Raw genomic sequence first — 20348 nt, 5'->3', positions numbered from 1 at the left:
AGAGAGGAGAATGTAACACAGACTAAGCAAGCACAGGAATTGGCCCCATCCACCTTGTACCTTTTAAATGCAACTTAAAACTGAGGGCAAACATGTCTCAAGGGTGTTTATCTGACTACAGATAGTCTTCACTGTCTCTTCTGGTCCTTCAGTCATCCATTGCCACACCCATGATGAAAAACTTGCACGAAGATTTAGGAAAGCTTTTAAAGGTGGGAATGGAGTAGAAATGAAGGAACAGGCTTGCAAGAATATAGACTTAGGCTTGCCTAAATTCTGACTGAATAGATATGTAGGAAACAGGGCCTGTGAGGCCATCCGCTCTCACTCCATAACAAACAAAATTTAGAGTATTCCAACTTCTTGATTAAAGACAAAGACAGACTTTGATTTTTGCTTGTTCTACTTCAAATAAAAGCCTTATAAGTATACTGAGACGTGGGTTTTGGTCCTAAGCAACAAAAAGAATGGTCTCTCTGCTGTGAAGTACTAATGTAGAAATGCCTGAAACTACATTAAGTAGAAATTGCAGAATTCAGACCACAAATTACATTTCACACCACGCTGCAAATTGTATTTTATAGGTAACACTGGATTTCACTGGATCTACTTTCACACTTAAAGTTCAATTGTATAGATTATTATAAATGTTATAACAAATAGAACCATCAACTAATAAGGATGCGCTAAAAGAGAGGTAGATGAACAAAAATATATTTCTTTCCCCGCACTGGCTTGGGAAAAAAAAATCACAGTACTGTCCTGTGTACACTCACTGCATTAGGAAAACATAAAGTTGCCACTAAATTAGGCAAAATAAAATGTCTTTATTGCCTGGTCCAGATTAAGACCTTTTTTAAAAGTGTGCTGTCATTTAGAATGAAATGTTAAATATAGAGAAAAACATTTAATTATCTACAAACCCTACAATCCTACAGAAATTCCCACAGTAAAATTACCTCCTCAAGCATTGCAGGTGACGAACAAACATAGCTTTCAGCACTAACCTTTTTGCCTGAGGTAGTGTGATATCCTTGGTGTTATTCCAGCCTCACTTCCTCCTGCTCACACACCTGTATGCTTTTCTGACACCCAGTGTGACTACACAACGCAACTGGACAAGCACAGTTATGCTCAGTCATTTGAAAACCATACCATTCATACTCCTGACACTGCTGGGGTTTTCAAACATGCAGTTAGTTGGACTGCGCACTTCTCTCCATACTTCAGCTAAGACAGCCCTTTCTTACTTACAAATTACTGATGACCATTTTAAATACATAAAAATAAGGCTGTGTGTGTCTTATCTGGACAAATCCAAATTTTGTAAGTTGAATCAGCCATTCCATATAGTATTAAATAAAAATGCAGTCATTTTCCTGCAGTAACTTACTGCCATTCAACTTTGCATTTTGCCAAGGCACAGTACACAAACAAACTCCTGCAATGGCAGATCAGTCTACCACATGAAAATTTTAACCTTCTAATGACACAGTGGGACATGTTTTGCTCCTTCAATGTGTCAAGTGACATAAGGCAGCACAAGAAGCAAAACAAGGACATTTAGATATCCCTAATTCTTCATTAGTCACAATGAATACTGGTCTCCTACACAAATGAGAGACACAACGCTGTAAACTATTAAATAGGAATAGAATTTTATTCTGTTAGTCTGCATATGTATTGGTACAGCTGTTCTGAGAAAGCTTCTGAAGAAAATTTTTCCATAACTCTCACTCTCCCAGCTGCTCCCATCGTGTCCTTTAAGAGGGGATCTCTTACAATTTTTTCCATGGCATCAGCGAATTGCATTGGCAGAGGATCACACAAAAATCCTGTAACATTATGTGAGATTGATTCTAAAGGACCACCTGAATTAACTGCTATAACTGGACATCTCATATACATTGCCTCCAAAGGGACAATGCCAAAATGTTCATTGCTTGGTGTATAAAGCACACACACAGAGTTACTAAAAAGAGAGATTTTCTGTTCATCTGAGAATGATCTCAGAAAAGTCACATGGTCATTAACATCAAGTTTCGCTGCGAGTCTCGTCAGCTCTTCATAGTGCTCCACGTTTTCCAGAACTCGCTTATCATAACCACCTGCCATAACCAGGTGAACTTCATCCCACTCATGGGAATCAAGTCTGCCTTGAAGTTCGTGCAAAGCTTCGAGAGCCAACGCCAGATTCTTTTTCCTCTCATACCTATTAATGGAAAGAAACAAAAACTTCTTCTTTTTCGGTATCAGATCAGCTATGTCTGCAGGAACAATTTCTTCAAAGCTCCTGATGTTGAGCGATGGGTAGAGGACATCTGGTTTTATGTGTGACAGGGACTTAAATGTGTCTTTGAAGACTCTGGCAGTGAACTTGCTGTTCACAACGATGCAGTCTGCCATGCCAGTGGTGTACTCCTCCAGCCAGTCGAGCGGCAGTCGGTAGAGGCGCTTCAGGAAGGATTCCCTCTTGGTCAGGAGCTGATCGGGAAAGTGGCAGTAAAACAAAACCTTCTTACGGGTTCTGGCCAGTCTAAGCACAGGAATGCAGGCAGACACCTAGTGCAACCAGAGAGATGGGACAAGAGGACAGGTTAATTGTTTGTGTCAGTGCCACCAGTGTGCACATGTGATTTCAAAGCCATGCTAAGAGCCGCTGCTTTGCAAGCCAAGTGCCTTCTCCCTCTCCCCCATACAAGCACATCAAGTTGTACTCCCTCATCCAGGACCTCTTGTGGCCCTATAATTTCTCCCAGCTCCCCATCAAGCCCCAGGACTTCTCCAAGCACCTCCTTCTGCCATTACCAGGGGTGCTGGGAGCAGAGTCCAAGCAGCAGTGGCATCCTCTTCCTCCAGCTGCCCCAGAATGTAAGACTTAAATTGCAAAATGTGGAATAGGTCAAGATTATCTAAAGTCAGGACATTCTTTGATGTAAGATCTTTGTACACTTTGAAGCCTAATCAGCAAGAAAGAAGATCTCATCAATGGAACTGTCAGCAGCCAGCATCCCTTAGTCAACGACATTCTGGAACTAACAAGCCTTAAAGATGTAGTAAATCAAGATGTTGATTTCTGTCTATGTATACATTGCTAACTTTGCAAAATACTCAAGGTTGATGTATCCTATAGCTAAACTATGTTCATTTTAACACTAAAAACCACACCCACAGGTCAGAAAGACCCCTGCTCAGGTGAAGACCATTTCTCCAAGCAAATGTAGAAGTTAACTGGGGACATGTAACTTGCATAGAATCACAGAATTAGTTAGGTTGGAAAAGAGATCACTGAGTCCCAACGATGACCCAACATCACTGTGTCAACTAGACCATGGCATAAAGGGCCACATCCAGTCTTTCCTTAAATATATCCAAGGCCAGTGACTCCATCACCTCCTTGGGCAGTCCATTTCAATGCATAATCACCCTCTCTGAAGAAATTGTTCCTAATGTCCAAGCTAAGTGTCCCCTGGTCACTTAAGACTATGTTCTTTCACCTTGTCACTAGCTGTCAGGGAGACCAATCCCCCCCTGGCCAGAACATCCTTTCAGGCAGTTATAGAGGATGATAAGGTCCTCCTGAGCCTCCTTTTCTCCCAGCTAAACATCCCAGCTCCCTCAGCCACCTGTCATAAGACTTGAGCTCTAGACCCACCTCCACTGCCCTTCTCTGGAAACTATTAACCAATCATAGTATTATGAGGGGCCACATTTTGAATGTTACTAACTCTGAATTTCTGTGTATAAAAGATGGCACAGAAAGCCTGATGGAGTGTTCTTAATTTGTGGAACACCGTGGAGCAGCCAGTCTTGCACAGCTCTGAAATGAACAATCGATGTCTCTCCCTTGAGTGTGCCATTACTGGCTTGTTGCACACCCGATAATTAATTCAATTTTATCAGGATTTGATACTCCAGGGTTCTGGAGCCTGTCTCTTATGAGAGACTGCAGGAACTGGGCTAGTTTAGTCTAAAGAAGAGAAGCCTAGGAGACGATTAATTCATATAAATATCTCAAAGGTGGACCTCATTTTAAGAAGATGCTGCCAGTGATGCCCACTGGCAGGATGAGGAGCAGTGGCTCCTCATTAAACTAAAACACAAGAACTTCTACCTCCACATGAAGAACTTCTTTACTTTGAGGGTGGCAGAGCACTGGAAAAGGCTGCCGAGGGAAGTCGTGGAGTCTCCCTCTCTGGAGACATTCCAAACCTGCTGTAGGAGACCCTGCTTTGGCAGGGGGTTTGGAGTAGATGATCACGAGACGCTCCTTCCAACCCTAACAATTCGGTGATTTTGTGAAGAGCAGCCTCGACTGGAGCATCCCTGCCTCCAGTCGGGCCAGCGGCAAGGGCGCTCCCGTCCCCATGCCCATGTCCATGCCGATGCCCGCACCTGGTCGCACACGAAGGCGTCGAAGGTCTCTCCGCTGAGCAGCAGCACGTAGAGCGCCACGAAGGCCATGCGCAGGGCGGCGCACAGGGCGTGCCCGCGGCCGCACAGGCTGCGCGGGAGCCAGCCACCCGCCCGCCGCACCGCCAGCCCGCGCGTCTCCGCGAAGCAGCGCCCGGGGTCGTAGTGCGCCGTCCAGATCTGCACCCGGCAGCCCCGCGCCCGCAGCGCCAGCGCCGCGTCCACCACCAGCCGCTCCGCGCCGCCCAGGCCCAGGTCCGGGTGCAGGAACAGCACGGACGGGCCCGCTCCTCCCGCCTCCTCCGCCTCCTCCATGGCCGCTGCCGCGGGTCGCATGCGCAGCCCGGCAGTCCCGGTGGGACACGTCAGCCTTGCTTCCCTTCCTCCCGGGCCTTCCCGCCAGCCCCGCCCGCCGGGCGGCTTCGCTGCTGCCCGACGCGCCGTTCTCCACGGTCCCACTCTGGCCCGGTCGCTGCGCAAGGAGCGGGCGCGACCGAGGCGTCACAGGGCGCAGCGGCCTCGGAACGTATCCCTGTATCCATGGGTACAGGGACAAGGCGCTGCTGCTGCTCAGGCATTATCCGGGGAAGCCGCGAGGTTCCGGGATGCGCGGCGCGGGGCGGAGCCTGATGCGGACGGGGACGTGGCCGGAGCGGCTGTAGCGGAGCGTGTGTGAGACCGCCGAGCCGCAGCGCCGCCGCCATGGTGAGGGCCTGCCCCAGGCGGGGCGCGGCTGAGGCGCCCCTGCCCCGCCGGCAGTGCCTGCCGCCTCTCACCCCCTCCCGCTTCTCTCCTCTCTCCGCAGCCCGGGCCCAACCCCAGCGCCACCAGCGTCGGCTCCTCCGGCCGCTCCCCCAGCAAGGCTGTGGCTCCCCGCGCCGCGGGATCCACCGTCCGGCAGAGGTGGGTGCCCGCCGCCCCTGCGGGGACAGCTCCTGTCCCGGTGCGCTCTGCTCGCCGGGCTGGTGCCCTCTCCGGCGGGGCAGCACAGGCTGATGCCAGTCCGGAGAAGGGCAGCGCTGCTGGGGAAGGGTCTGCGGCACCAGTGCTATGGGGAGGGGCTGAGGGAGCTGGGGGTGTTTAGCCTGGAGAAAAGGAGGCTCAGGGGTGACGTTATGGTTCTCTGCAACTACTTGAAAGGAGGGTGTAGCCAGGTGAGGGGCTGTGTCTTCTCCCGGGCAACTAGTGACAGGATAGGAGAGCACAACTCTTAAGCTGCGCCAGGGGATGTTTAGCTTGGACATCAGGAGGAAGGGGCGATTAAACATTGCAATGGGCTGCCGAGGGAGGTGGTGTAAAATATAAATACGTACTGTGTCCCTGTAGGTATTTAAGGAAAGATTGGATGTGGCACTCAGTGCCATGATCTAGTTGACACGGTGGTGTTGGGTCATTGGTTGGACTTGATGGTCTTAGCGGTCTTTCCCAACCTGATCGATTCTGTGAAGTGTATTGTTTCTGCAGTCTCCTGGGCTGCTGGGTCCTAGAAGCTGGTGGAGTACTAATGTGTTGTTTGGTCTTTGTTTTCTTCTGTCACCCCTTAAAGGAAAAATGCCAGCTGTGGGACAAGGAGTGCAGGCCGTGCCACGTCCACAGGGACTGGTGGGATGTGGCGGTTCTACACTGAGGACTCGCCAGGGCTCAAAGTGTAAGTTGGGTGAATGGGTGGTGGCAGGCTTGAGGGCTGCAGAGTTCCCTGTCTTGCACTCTTTGAATTAATAATAATCTGTCAGTGTTCTGGGGTGCACGGGAAAACTTGCTGAGTTGATAGTTGAAATGCCATATTTAATCTGTGACCCTGGAGAAGGAGTTTCTAAAGTTAAAGTGGTTTTAAAAAGGTAGGTAGGAGTTGTATTTTGTAATTGCCAAAGCTTACCCTATGTAGTCTTTGAAGGCTGTGAGCAATCACTTTGAAGTTGAGAAAGATCACTTGTCTCAATGAGTTAAAGCATCTGTATGTTTTCATTCTCTTTTAAGTAAAAATTTTGAGTTTTGTCTTATAATAGCTATGTTACGGTCCTGTGCACCCCTTGAAAATAGAATATCACTGATAAACCATATGCTCACATCAGGTGTTTGTCTTGAAAAGCTGTAGATAAATTACTTTAGCTGAACTTGCCTAGCAAATAGCATGCCAATGCCTTTTATCTCCATTTTCACAAGGTGAATGTTCCAAGATTATGGTCAAATACCTAGTAATGTCCCTAACACTATAGAGAGAGCCTAAGTTTTTACTCTTTTGACCACTTTGAGCCATTCAGATGACTTTCCCAACAAAATTTGAAGCCTAATACTTGGGTAACAGAAGTGGAAGGCGTATTTGAGCTGATGAGTGCATGCCAAGTTACATCCTGAGTGGAAATTTCTACTTATTGTAGAATTACAGTTCACGAGCTCTTGTTCTTACTGGGTTGAAAAGTCTTGAGATGCTCAGGACTGACCCTGTTTTGCTTTTTTTTCTCAAATCCATTAATATTTTCTTTTGGAGTTCTTCAAGAGGGCTGCTGCTAGCTGCACATTTGGGGAAGGACATGGTTATAGGCTACTTAGTGATAGTTCTGGGAGTAATCCTTCCTTTGAAGTTGTTTTACATGTTTTCATATGTACTTGAAACTTTAGAAAACAAACTGTATCCAGCAAACCACCAAAGTTGTGCTGTTCTGCCTTGCTTACTCCATTCTGAGTCCAGAAAGGAAACAAGGCAAAGAAAAGACAATGAGCAGCAATAGTGTTCAAGAGCAAATCTATGCAGATAGGCTGGGCGCCTGTTTTATCTGTTGTTTGATTGACTGAAGTTCAATTTAAAAAATGAATTTCACCAAACAAAACAAACAAAAAAACCTAACAACAACCAAACAACCAGAAGGGCATTATGATTTTTTTAGTAGACTTGTGATACACTTTAACATTTTTGCTAAGTTTCCTTGTGAATAATTTGATTTCACTTTTGATGCTGAATGGCCACTCAGTTGTTCTCATCTTCAGTGCAAGCAGATCAGTAAACAGATTTTCCCATCTACTTATGTTGTGACACAGTGGTTCCTGATTTTAAGGTTTTGGAGCACTGGAAGTGGTTTTTTTGGAAGCTACTTTGGGTAACTGTATGGTCAGGTTTTTAATGAAAGAATCAAATCTATAAAAGTGAATTGGTTTTACAAAGCACCCCACACTAGATGTAACATTTTCTGAGCCATGGCATGGTAGCAACTTTCTTGCTTACAGCTTTTTAGGTATTTTTCTTCAATTTTTTTTTCCATAGCAACCAGTTGTTATTATCTCTGCCCTGTTTAGTAGACTTTAAAGTGAGAATGGGCTATCAAGGATTTGTGATTGCCTCAGTGAGTGCTTCAGCTGAAGTTGTTTTTAGAAATGGTTGTGATCACTACTGCACAAAGCAATGGGAAAGCTTAGCCTGGTAGTGGTGGTGGGTGGGCTTTTTTGGTGTTTTTTTCCTACTGTTTAAAATGCAATATCTCTAAATTACTATGAAAAAATACATAAAACCATCTGAGAACAGGTTAATTCATACTAGCTGCAATGAAGGGAATTTCGCTCTAGATAAAAAAGTTTATATATTTTATATTGTGCGGAATTAGACTGATGCTTTGGATATTTTTGTATCTATTCAATATCCAGAGTAATAAATCCATTGAATAGGCAAGTTGGTTTCCCTCAGGAAAGATTCTTTGTTTGTATTACAAGATACTTCAAGATGTGTATGCCTTAAAAAACAGCTGTTAGTGAAAGGGAGTTGTGGAGGATTTGGCAGAGAGGGGATATGATATTTTTCTCCTTAAAGCTTGGAGATTACATGCTTTGAAAAAGAAAACTAAACCCAAACTTTTTCGTCTTTTTGGGTCACTTGGTATCTGTGATTCCTGTATCTTGTCTTGGGCTTTCCTGCTTAAGGAGCTATAGGCAGCTTTCCTGTGGATAGAAAGTCAAATTGAGCTTGTGGTATGATATGCAGCCTTATGAAAGACATTCTGAGAATGCAGAGTACCAAATTTTTAGAGGTGTCTGAATCCATTTATTTATTTGTGGGGGCCTGAGAAGATGCAGGTGTGTAGAGGAGAATTGCAGGGTGTCAACAGGTTTTCTTTGGGACTGGAGGAAATGAGATATCTGTATCAGTATTGGAGAGTTGATTTTTCTTTAGGAGTCCAATGTCATCTTCATGTTAAAAAACACTGAACACACAATCAGTCCCCACTGTTAATTTCCATGTAATTCTGTTCTGATTAATGGGGCTGCATTCTTACTGTGTGCCTTTGGCAGAGCAGCTTCTGTTCCTACTGCTGAAGGCTCAAATCAATTAAATAATAATTCAGATACAGTGTAAGGACTATAAATTATGATTTATTTTATGTAGGCTATAAACTTACATGTATATATATATATATATAAGTAAATAAATAAAACTATAAAATAAATATATTTATTTATATATATAAAATGCTAGGGTTTGAGAATTACATTCTGTTGCTTAGTGAAAGATACCTCTTGAAGGGGTTGCTCATGTAGTCACCATGTATGTGGACTTTGTTTATTTTGTTATTAGTTTATTTGCTAAATGCTTTATGTCTGTGTTCAGGATTCTCCATACCCAAATAAGTCTGAGTATGATAGATAATAACTGAGTTTTAAAACTCAGTGTAAGATTACGGTTGTGATCATTTCAAGTATGTGGATCATGATCTCATAGAAAAATATGTCAGTAAGCTCTTTGAATCCCTTTTCAGTTTCCTTTTTTTTAAATTTGTATTCTGGTAGCATTTACATGCTTATAAACAGTACCCTGGAGGGAAACACAGGCTGGATAAGAGATTTCCCAATAGCATGTTGAAAATCAAAAATGAGATTGTGTGAAGTGAGTGGTATGAAGGAGTGTTGAGTGTGTGTATTCATGTAACTGTTGTTGCATCTTAGAACAGCATGAAACAGCTGATTGAAGCTATCAATGTGCACCCTAAGATTAAATTGTTTTTTTAAAAACATTACTATGCAATTTCTAAACAATATATGGAAGTAAGAAGGGAAAAAATAATCATTTTAGGTAAAGATTTAAAGGTGTAGCTTTGCCACTTTGTGTTTTTCAAGAAAGCAGAAGTCTCCGTCTCTCACCCACTGCTGCCATTGTTTTCAAATGAAACAAAACCTCTAAAATAAAACAGCTAATTAGAATTTTTTGCCAAAATTTTAGTAGCCGCTAGAGGACTCTGTTGTTTTTTTTATATAGGACTGCATCTTTGCTCAGTTGGCTATCTGAGTTGTAAACACAGAGGATACTTTTCCAGAGACTGTGGAAGCAGTGATGAATAATAATGAACATTTAATGGCTTTTTTTACAAGGGGGGGGAGGGAGGGTTTGTTGTATTTTTTTATGTAACATTTAGGGTGTATAGAACTGTCTTTTAAAACAGTGGCAGCAGCAGCAGTTTTTGATAGAGGCTATCTCATTTCTATGTGCCTTAAGGTATTTCTGTGGGAAGGGAAGAAGAGTTTTCTTGTACAATTTCATATGAACTGATGAGCTCACTTGGCTGATAATGGGCAAGACAGACTTCTTTTTTATGTTAATGCATTTTCTCTTTATTTTTAGTGGACCTGTTCCAGTTTTGGTCATGAGTCTTCTTTTTATTGCTTCTGTGTTTATGCTGCACATCTGGGGTAAATACACTCGTTCCTAGACTCAGCTGCCAACATAAAGCATACATCTTGGACCAAAACTATGGTGGATCCTGGTTGTTCTTGGAGAGAGACTGGGGAAGCTTCCTATCACCTGTTGAAGTCCTGTCAACTTTGGCTATAATACTTAATTAATTTCTCAGTTTGCTACTTGGGCAGCTTTAAAGCCTGTCATGGGTCATTTTATATTTGTATCTGTACACTTAGAATACAGGTATTGCAATAAAAGTTGTATATGGAAATAGAAACAGTCTTAACTGTATTTTTTCCTCTTCCAGTGTACCACCACTAACACATTTTACTAGTGATTTTCATAAATAATCATATTTCTGAGTAAATGCTCTGTAACAGGTCAAACCAGATTCTTCCAAACTGTAGATTGCTATTTAATTTTATGCTAGAAGATCTTTTTTTGTGGATGAAAGAGACAAAATCGGGTTGACAAATGTGAGAAGGTAACCAAGGTCCTTATTGAAATAAAACTGAGGTACCAGTGCTGAGATGGACATGTTCTTCTTTTAACTCCAGAAGAATAGCTGGAGTTATTTAATTTATTTTCTAAATGCAAGTTAAACTTAGTGCTCATTATACATAAAAGTTATGTGTTTGTTTTTTTTGGAGCTGCACTTGAGGAACAACATGAACTGGTACCTAACTGATTTTAAAAAGAATAATTGCATGGCTGTCAAAGACATTTTGCACCCTCAGTCACATGGTGTGGTACTTGGGGCTGTCCTGGGCAGGGCCAGGAGTTGGACTTCCATGGTCCTTGTGGGTCCTTTTCAACTTAGGATATTCTGTGATTGAGTGACTGCAGGTTCAGACTCTTTCGAGGAGAATTAAATTGAATGTGAGGCTGGAAAAGCAATGACTGCATTTCAAATAGCAGGACATGCAAATAGGTTGAGATACAGCTAACTGTTTCTTCAGATAATTATTCCAGTTTACTTCTGGATGTTCAGTAGTTTCCTTTTGAACAGTCCCACAGCTCTTCCTTCTCTTTTTAAAATTATCTACATATTTGTGCATTAGCATTTCTCACTGCTAATATGATCTTGAAGTTGGATAGAATTATTTTAGCCTGCTGTTCATGTTGAGTCCTGGTTGAATATCAGCTTGTTGTGGGAAAACAATAGTTATGCAGCCTTGACAGAAGTTCTAACTGCATGTTGTGGAAGCAGCCTCTCTTATCACCTTCCTTAAAGCAATTCTTAAATCAGTATATTCAGAAAAGACCAAACTGTTCAGAACAAAAACAAGAATGAGGAATGTGGTCTCAGGGCTATAGAGGTAATTGTTTTGAGCTGTGCTAATGCCATAGCACCTAACGTAAATGTGGAGGGGACGATAGAAAACTTGGAGCAGAAACTGAAAGTTATATAAAATGTAATAGTAGGAAGGTGTTTTTAGAGGTTTGGAAGTTGAGGAGCAGGGAATTTTGGGGACTCAAAGGCAGTGGTGTAGGAGAAGGCTAAATTGGTGGAAACTGATACAAATAAATCATGTATCAAAGGGAAAAGGATCCATAAATCATTTACCTCTATGCATATGGAGGGAAGTTAAAACACAAGGGAAAGTAAGTAGAGGTGGTAGTTCACCACTTCAGAACGTGATCCCTCACTTAAATGCTTTGCTTAGCAAGAAAATAAATTCTGTACAGTCAGCAGTTTAATTTTAAGGCAAGAAAATGTAAGGAGAAGACCAAATGCAGGTCAGTTGTTCTGCTCACCATGTGAACAGACTCTGCTGAGCTAATTTGTGGTGCTCAAAGGAAAAGGAATGGAATACTCTAGTGTAAAGATAATAACAGTAATAACAAAGTAAGTAACCTCTTTTTTAATAAGTTTTCTAATATACTGTTTGACAGTTTTCTAATACAGCAGGAAACAATTTTCTTTTAAACCCTTCCAGTCCCTAGAAGCTGTTTTCTTACATCAAATATTTCCATTTAAAGCCTTCCATATTTTTGCTCATTTGGTGTCCTCCTGCTTCTAAAGACCAGAATTGATGATGACCTTGTAAAAGTGATGGGGGGAAGACCTTTTGCTGTACAACCTTTTGATAAAATTTTAATACATTTTAATACATTTAGTTCAACTGAGTATAAAAATGCTGACTATTTTGACAGTAATGTCCATATTTAAATATTTTAAATAATTTTTTTCTAGAATGGCCTTTATAATGGATTTTTGCATACAGTGTCAAAAGAGGCTAATGTCTCTCATTTTGCACAAATTACTTTGTACTCTTGCTCGGCTTTATATGTTGTGTCAGCATACTTCTGGTGAAACAAGTTGGATTCAGCTAGCTGAAACATCTGTAGTTTTATTTTCCTTTTACTTAATTAAAACCCAGATTTCTCTATTGTATGCTTCCAAGTTGTGATTATTTAAATTATTAGTATGATTGTGTTGGATATTCATGCTCATATTCTTAGTGTTTCATGTACATGAGTTGCAGTGGAGTCTTGCAACTGATGCGTATCAAACTTCAGCTCCAGAGAGGTACAGATAAAGAAATGCAGGTTACAAAGACTTATCAGAATTTTGGCTAATAATGAATGGAATTCTGTTTGGCCTGGGTGAATAAATTATAGCCATACTGATAAACAGTGGCTAATCTGTGATACAGAAAACTAGTCTTTCAGTAATAGTTAGAAAAGAAGAAAGGACAGTAATTTTAAAAGCTTTGTATCAGGTGACTAGGAATTAGTAAGACTTTGGATTTTAATGCCTACTGGTATGTGATTGAAATACGAGCTTGACTGAGCTGACTGTTGTAAATATCTTTACTTAGGTGCTGTAGAAGGCTCTTAAATCCTCAAAGATCTTTACTTTGCCTTCTTTACAATAAAGATTCAAGATATCTGGAAGAACTTGTGTTTCCATAGAAGAGATGGTAAAGTACTAGAACCTTTTATCCTTGACTTAAAGTAGTTGCTACCTCAGACTCCATTATCCCTCAGCTGAAGAAGGGGTTTTATAAGGAGATGATTCTTTTGTGCATGAGTTCATCTTTCTTAAGGTTTTCTTCTCCCCCCACCCCACCCCAACAATAAATCTGAGTATGTGAGCAGGTTCAATCTAATTTAACAGTGACTTAGAAGCTAAAAACAATGTTCTTTGGGGTTGGATGGAATAGGTAACTGATAGAAGAAGATGGTCAAAGCTCCTGCTGTGCAAAAGCCTTGCGCTTTTAACTTGTTACCCAGGAATAAAAGGGGAAGAGAGACTTCTTTAATGCCTTTATGATAGGAAAACTTTAACCTTTGCTCTCGCACATATTTGCACACTGAAGTTCGATACCCACGAGCTATTGATCTGTAGGTATATGGGCTTCATTAGTTCTGGTGTTTCAGATTTGTCTTTTGCTTTTGCCATCTGCTTAGAAGCCAGCTCTACTGCTCAACACATGCACACACATGCTCTTTCTGGTGGTTTTTGGTTTTGTTTTTTTTCTGGAGAAAGAGATTACTTCAAGGTCTAACTGGTTGTATACTTCCTGCTTTGCTGATAAGGCTGCATTGACATCTTCATATTAGCTGTTTATATAAGTGTGTTTCATGGAAAACTTTTCTAGGCTTGGAGTTGGTAATAATATACTAAGAATAGTAATGATTCTCAGCTTAAGATTTCTGAGGGGGGGGGCTCTACCTTATAGGTTTTTTTTATTGAGAGGAAACAACATTTGTGATTTCTGCTATGATTTCAGAAGTTGCTGAAAGGAAAGGCAAGCTAAGCAAGAGCAGGTGTGAAGTTACTGAGTATACCCCACCCCTGACGTGTATTGTTATCTTGTCTTCTTCCTTCTGTGGTCTATTTATCTCTTTTTCTCTGGAGACCTCCAAAGGTACTGAATTGTGCCATGTAGTAGGATAATGCTCTGCAGAAACATGCCAGGCAGTAACAATAATGAACAGGACAAACCCATTTTACTTAAGTCAAAAATTCAAGTTCAGATGTGTATCACCAGAGATTTGATACTGCTATCACACATGTGGCAGCAGGTTGCAAATAATTATCCTTTTTTCTTATTTTGAGTGATTTTTCACATGGCTGCCTCTCCAAATAGTATCTGTGACTTTTTGACCAAACCAAAATTCAGAAATTCTTTGAAGTTACACTATTATTTCATAAAATAGAACTAAGCGAAACTTCCATGCACTGCTTTCTTGAAAGAGCTTCTTGTCTTAAAAGGTGAAAAAAGGGAAATTCCAGCTAGTTTTATGTGATTTTTTTTTTTTTTTTGTTCATACATTTATCACTGAGTAAGTACACTGACATGGTTTTCTTCTCAGATACCACAGAGAGATAGAAAATAGGCTTATACATTCTGCAGAGGTTAGACATTGAGTGAAATGCTTCCAAAATCAGAAATAAATTTGTGGTTACTATGCTCTGGTTTCAGAGGGGCTGCGTTCCCAACATCGCTTAATTATCAAACACTATTGTGTGAAACCTTCCAGTTTATTAGCTACTGTCTTGGTTGTTTTTCTGGTAAGGTAATATGAACAGAACCCAAAGCAATGTTGCCTTAAATTCCCAAGATTGGCTGGTAAGTAATGTTACTCCCGACTTACATAAAAGCGCCATGCAGTTGGAGTGTGGATTTTGTTGTAAGCAGTGAAGGAGAACATATGTGTTCCTCACCTCAGGGAGACATCTGTGAGGGAGGAAACATAACTGTGTGATACAACTGCACAGAAATTTGTAAAGGACCAAACTATTGTAATTCAGTGTGAATCTGAACTTGGTGCAATTGTGGGGTTTGGTAGACCTCGCTTTCTAATTTTGTTCCATTTTTGTTTCCATATTCCTCTTTTTACTTCAAAAAGTAATCAATGGATAAAATTAATTAAATGTAATATTTAATATCTTTTAAAAATTAACAGTCTTAACTTGCTTTAATATCAAAGCAAATTTTTTTTGTTTGATTGAAACTACAATGAAAAGTAGTTGCAAATCCCAACCTTTTCTATGAAATTGAAATTCACACTCAAACCAGCTCTTAACACTAGACAGCCACGACAATGTGAAATAGTATTGGAAATATGGGTATAGGTGATAGCAAAATGTACTTTAGTAAGAACTTGTGGATGTCTTTAATCCAGCTCCCGGCTTAGAGCAGAGTAATCATCAAGGCTTGATCAGGTTGCTGAGGGCCTTCTGCAATTGCATTTTGAGAATCTCCAAGGAAAGGGTTTCTCTGGGTACCCATCTCTGTGCTTAACCACTCTGGTGAAGATGTTGTTTGTAATATCCAATCAAAATTCCTTTGTTGGAGACCTTGCAGTGATTGCCTCTTGTCCTTTTGCTCTGCATTGCTGGGAGGGCTCTAGCTTCATCTACTTTCTCACCTTTGCTGGGGACAGCAGTTTGTGTTTTACCCTCAGCCTCTTGAGCTAAACAAACCTGGTTGTCTCTGTCCCTGTGTGTCATGTGCACCAGCCTCCAACCGTCTAAATACCCCTCTCCTAGATTCTCCAGTTTGTTAGTGCTTCTTTTGCACTGGGGGCACAAAACTCAATTTTTCAAATGAGTGTGTAATAAGAGAGTATCTTTACAAGTGCTTTGCTGACATGCCTGTTGTACATCTTGTTCCATGGTTGGGCTTTGTTGCTGCAAGGGTGTGCTGCTGGCTCATGTTCAGTGTGGCCACTGGGGCATTTTGTGCAGAGCTGCTCTCTGGGGAGTCAGGCCGTGTCTCTCTGCATGGAGTTGCTCCATCCAAGATACAGTACTTAAAGTTTGTCTGTCCTGAACTTCAGAAGGTTTTTTTGTCTCGTTTTTCCACATTGCTGAGGTCCCTGGGATTGCAGAGCTCTTCTCCACCAGCTACCACTTTATGAAATTTGGTGTCCTCATAAACTTGCTGAAGATGCAGATAATGAGACCAATTGCCTTCCTGCCAGCAGCACGGCAGTGAGTTTGCATCACTGCAGGATTACTTCAAGCTTCTGTCCCTGTTTATGGCCTTCCTCAAAAAACCTGATATGTCTGGGCTTGAGCATAATCCTGGCACTGAGATACTGAATTTCACATAAGGACAGGCTCTAGCCTCATGCATGGAGGATGCAAGTGAAAACTCAGACGTGCTTGAGAGTGCCTTCCCAAAATTCACTAGGCACTGTTCCCAGGCCTTCTGCTTATTCATTTCTCACTCACCACCTGTGCATTCAGATCTATCTGCTGGCTCATAAAGTGATTTATATAAAGTTCTAACTTCTCAATAGCCTACACCATTTCTGTTATGTGTAGATCTCACACAGACTGTACTAGAAGATGCCTACAACATGCACTAGGTGGCCAGAGCAACACATAAAAGTTAATTTCTGGTATGATTTCAGTTGAAAAGTATGTTTTTCTGAATTTCCTCTTAGCATTCCCAGTGAATCCAGAAGAAGGAAGAAAACTTCCAAGTATATACTCACCCTGTATTCTTTCTCCCCTTGAACTGACTAGCCTCTGAAAGGAAAAGGGGCTCTCAGAATATAACTGTAACAATTTTTCTAGGCGTTTCTTTGCCACTAAAAAAGAATTGTTAAAATATTTTCCTAAAATGAATTAAACCCCTGCATACCTGTGTGATTCCTGTGTATCCAAATGATGAGATACCCGTGTGTCCAAACCAGAATGAGAATCCAGGTTCTTTCTCCTGGAACATTTGTCTGTCCAGAGTCTCAAGGCTGGGTGGTTTTCACCTCATTTTCAAGTAGACAAGAGGCTAAAAGTGTTGAGGAAGAATTGTCTACATATAATTCCAGGTAATTGCCAGTGCTGACCAGACAGGTCCCGTGTAGCAGCGGCTGAAGTGTGGATGTTTTCCAGGGAGTTTGGGTACAGATATTTGAATGTTTACAATGGCTTTTCTTTGCCATATAGATGTCAAGTTTAATGGGAGAAAATAATACCAATGTCTCAAAATTCACTTTCCCTGCTCTTGCAGGCAACACAGTGTTAAAGCATTTTACAGATTGATCAAACACCTTAATTTATGTGAACTTCCCATGTCTTGTCTGAGAAGGTACACTGGGATATGTACAGCAGTTAGCCCCCTCCCTGTATAAAAAGACACCTCTTGGCAGTGAAGTTGTAGGTGTAGTTGTGCCAGATTTAGTAAAATTCTGTAGCTGATTCAAAGGCAATGTAATATGCCTGTACTTTAGGAAGATGGTGTTGGTGGAAGTCAGTCTCTGCCTTACCCCTACAATGCATGAGCATCAGGTAATGAAAAGAGATATCTTAAAAAGCCACCTAATCACCATGTTTTATAAAAAAGTTCTGTCAGACAATTGTATTCATGCTCCAGACCCTGTTCTTCCACCATCTACTGTAAAACAGTGGCTTTCAGATAATGCTGAAGTTGGCAACAATACTTCTACTGATAATTCATGTATCAGATTACAGGAAACTTTGTCATAAAAACTGGCATACATTCCAAACACAGAATCCCATTTTACTCTAAGTGTCTTTGTGAAGTACCCAACTGTGAAAAACCTGCAAAGGCAGATTAAAGTGGGAGAATGATGGCACCATGGCTTCTGGCATTCCGGTGCAAATCCATTGTGCAGTTGTAAACCAGCAAATGTATGGAGTCAAAGCGGTACTTTTGCATACAAAGTCTCATTTTTTCACTGTGCATTTAACACCATCAGGTCCCAGATTTGAAAGTGTAACTGCAATGCTTAATTAGCACACCCATGCTAAATATTTCCAGTACCTTCTGTGAGAGAAGAACTTTCATGCAGTGCTTCCCATCCTACATTTCCTTTCTCACCCTCACTTGATGCGGCTGGGTAAAACCCCTATAGCACTAAGAACCACTGCTACTCACTAGCTATTAGTAATAAGCTATACCACCATCATTTCACTATTCTCCTAGTTTTTTGCCTTCAAACTTTTGCCAGGCTAACCCCTTAAGTTATTTTCTTAAGTTTTAAGCACTCATAACACTTGTGCTCACCTCCTGATAACCTCCTGATAAAGTAGCAGCTTCTACTTTGAAGGAGGACATAACTCATGTCAGTGGTGAGGTGGGTGGATCTAGATGTTCTTTAAGGTTCCTTCTACAACTCTGTGATTCCATGTAGCTCAAGTTTGGATGTAGTTCACTGAAGAACTGACTTGGTCTTGGTTGGTCTTGCACAGGCAATTTCCCTCTGCTTGCTGAAAAAGGCAGTAATCACAGGTCATGTTCTTTGTTGCTGTGTGTGAAATAAAGCTGTTTCTATCAAAGCAATGCTAGTGCTTTCCTCCTGCTTTCATTTCCACACTGCATCAGTGCCACTCCCAATTTCTTTGTGTTTGTGCCCACCTTTGTTCCTTGACAGAAAGCACTGCTTGGATTTCTGCTGAAGGGATCTAGAGTCATCCTGCCTTTTCCAGGAAAAGACAAATTGATAGGAAAGCATTGGGTTAGTCCCACCTTATCATATCTGCTTCTAAAACTGATCTCTGTGCATTAGGGGGTGTGTTCTATTGTCATGTGAATGAAGAAATAATAGTGTTTGTCTCAGGCCAGACTTGCTAAGATGGGCTGAACCTTGAATATATATATGTATGTGTATATATATATTTTATGTGAGATGTATGCTGTCCTTACATGGAAGCAGTGTAGAAATTTTTTTGTATAGCAATTTAGTGACACAAGTCAGGCTGGAATTCAGGATTTCTGAGGTCCTTAAGTTACAGATATTCCTCTATGTAATGCTTGGCATAAAAGTATGAAGTCCATCTGAGTTAGCCTGTGCATGAGCTGTGAGCATGAGGAAATACAGGAGGAGAGTGGCACAATGTGTCAGTTTACAGCAGATTGGCTGTGTCCACCTCTGACCTTATGTGATCACCCTCTGTGATAGGAAAGACAGTGATAAATTGGGGCGTAATAATGTCCTTCCTAGAGCTACACAGAGGCCCTGAAGAAGATGAAGGCAGTCTTTTCATGGCAGTTCATGGCAGGAGGACAAGAAACAATGGGGTTAAGTTGAAATGAGATCTATTGGCTATAAAGAGACAGTTTTTAACCATGAGGATGGTTGAGCCAAGGTTGCCCCTAGAAGTTGTGTAGGCTCCTTTTACCATTGGATGTTTTCAAGATCTGATGGATAAAGCCCTGGGAAGCCTGGTCTGATCACATGAGTGACCTGCCTTTGAGGTGTAGCTAACAGAGGGCTGCACTAGATGACTTTTCAAGGTCTCTTCCAAGCTGAATTATCCTATGACCATATGATTCTTGTGGAGCCTTTTTGATGCCTAGATGAATGTCTGCATCCTCTGAAACTTGTTATGTTTCTGCTGCTGTGCTGCACAGCAGGTGATGCAAAGTGCTGAAGATAAAGCAGAACCTCAACAAAAGTTATGTCAGATTTTCAAAAGTCTCGGAGAGTTATGGAGAGAAAGAAGATTCTTAGTTTTATCAGCTGTATTATTCAGTCTTTGGAGCTTGATTTTTTTTTTGATAGACTGAACCAAGTAGAAGTCCATGATATTTGGTAAAAACGTAGTATGTATTGCAAATAAATAAGTCCCATAAATAAGTCGTCAGGAATCATCAAAACTGTACATGCTACTCCATCTGCTGGGGAAATCAATAACAACTTCCAGTATTTAAGAGGTGGAGACATTCTTCAATCACAAAGGCAGGGTTTTTCCAATCTGTTTTGTATCTGCAGGCAAGTGTCTTCGCTTTTGCAATACTTACACTAAACAAAATAGACAGGAAATCTTGTTTGGGGAAATTATGATTCTTGAAAAATTCTGCATGTATAATTACTGTTTTTTCACCTGTTCTCTTTATTTTGAGATGAGTCATTCAAATCAATGTGGGTGAGAGGTTGCAAATGAAAGACAAAGCCCTGAAAAGTTTGGCCTCCTCTTTTCTATGCATTGTAGATTCAGAACATGAGAATGTTTGCTAAACTACCCAGAGCAGACCTTGGAAGTCAGTCTGTGTGTCCAGGATTGCATTCTGTTTGTTTGTGAAGGGCTTAGCTCAGTGGTCCCTGATTAACAGCTCTCTCAGCAACATCATCTGCTGGAATTTTCTTCACCAAGTTCTGTAATGACTCTGCCTGAGGTAAATGAGAATGATGGTGTTGAAGTTGCCTGAAAATAACAGAAGCATGTTAGCAAGAAATTACAATCTCATATTTTTGGAAGGTAATAGGTGTAAAGGTCACAGGGCCTCTTCATGAACTATGAAACTCCATGTCTGATAGTAACTTCTCTCTTGAAAAAAGAGAACCTCAC

General features: G+C 41.4%; 2 protein-coding genes across 2 annotated transcripts; one reads left to right on the top strand and one right to left on the bottom strand.

The window, feature by feature from the left end:
* Positions 1-1659: 1659 nt before the first annotated feature.
* Positions 1660-4728, bottom strand: ALG2 (ALG2 alpha-1,3/1,6-mannosyltransferase). Its single transcript, XM_058816683.1, has 2 exons — positions 4396-4728; positions 1660-2562 (listed from the first exon to the last, which is right to left on the bottom strand). The coding sequence occupies exons 1-2, from the start codon at positions 4726-4728 to the stop codon at positions 1660-1662; spliced, it is 1236 nt and encodes a 411-aa protein (XP_058672666.1).
* A 238-nt stretch (positions 4729-4966) lies between these two features.
* SEC61B (SEC61 translocon subunit beta) lies at positions 4967-10349 on the top strand. Its single transcript, XM_058812096.1, has 4 exons — positions 4967-5118; positions 5219-5316; positions 5960-6061; positions 10016-10349. The coding sequence occupies exons 1-4, from the start codon at positions 5116-5118 to the stop codon at positions 10101-10103; spliced, it is 291 nt and encodes a 96-aa protein (XP_058668079.1). The 5' UTR covers positions 4967-5115; the 3' UTR covers positions 10104-10349.
* The last annotated feature ends 9999 nt before the right edge of the window (positions 10350-20348 follow it).

This window comes from Ammospiza caudacuta, chromosome 1, assembly GCF_027887145.1.
Source record: "Ammospiza caudacuta isolate bAmmCau1 chromosome 1, bAmmCau1.pri, whole genome shotgun sequence".
Lineage (NCBI taxonomy): Eukaryota > Metazoa > Chordata > Aves > Passeriformes > Passerellidae > Ammospiza > Ammospiza caudacuta.
Note: the sequence above shows the minus strand (reverse complement) of the source record. Positions and strands in the feature narration are given on the sequence as shown.

What these genes read in the sequence shown, in the direction of transcription:
- ALG2 (XM_058816683.1), bottom strand. Translation starts at nt 4,728, where the DNA reads ATGGAGGAGGCGGAGGAGGCGGGAGGAGCGGGCCCGTCCGTGCTGTTC. An exon ending in ACGCCTTCGTGTGCGACCAG is followed by an intron (nt 2,563 to 4,395) that starts GTGCGGGCATCG and finishes TGGTTGCACTAG; the next exon opens with GTGTCTGCCTGCATTCCTGT.
- SEC61B (XM_058812096.1), top strand. An exon ending in GGATCCACCGTCCGGCAGAG is followed by an intron (nt 5,317 to 5,959) that starts GTGGGTGCCCGC and finishes CACCCCTTAAAG; the next exon opens with GAAAAATGCCAGCTGTGGGA. An exon ending in GACTCGCCAGGGCTCAAAGT is followed by an intron (nt 6,062 to 10,015) that starts GTAAGTTGGGTG and finishes CTTTATTTTTAG; the next exon opens with TGGACCTGTTCCAGTTTTGG.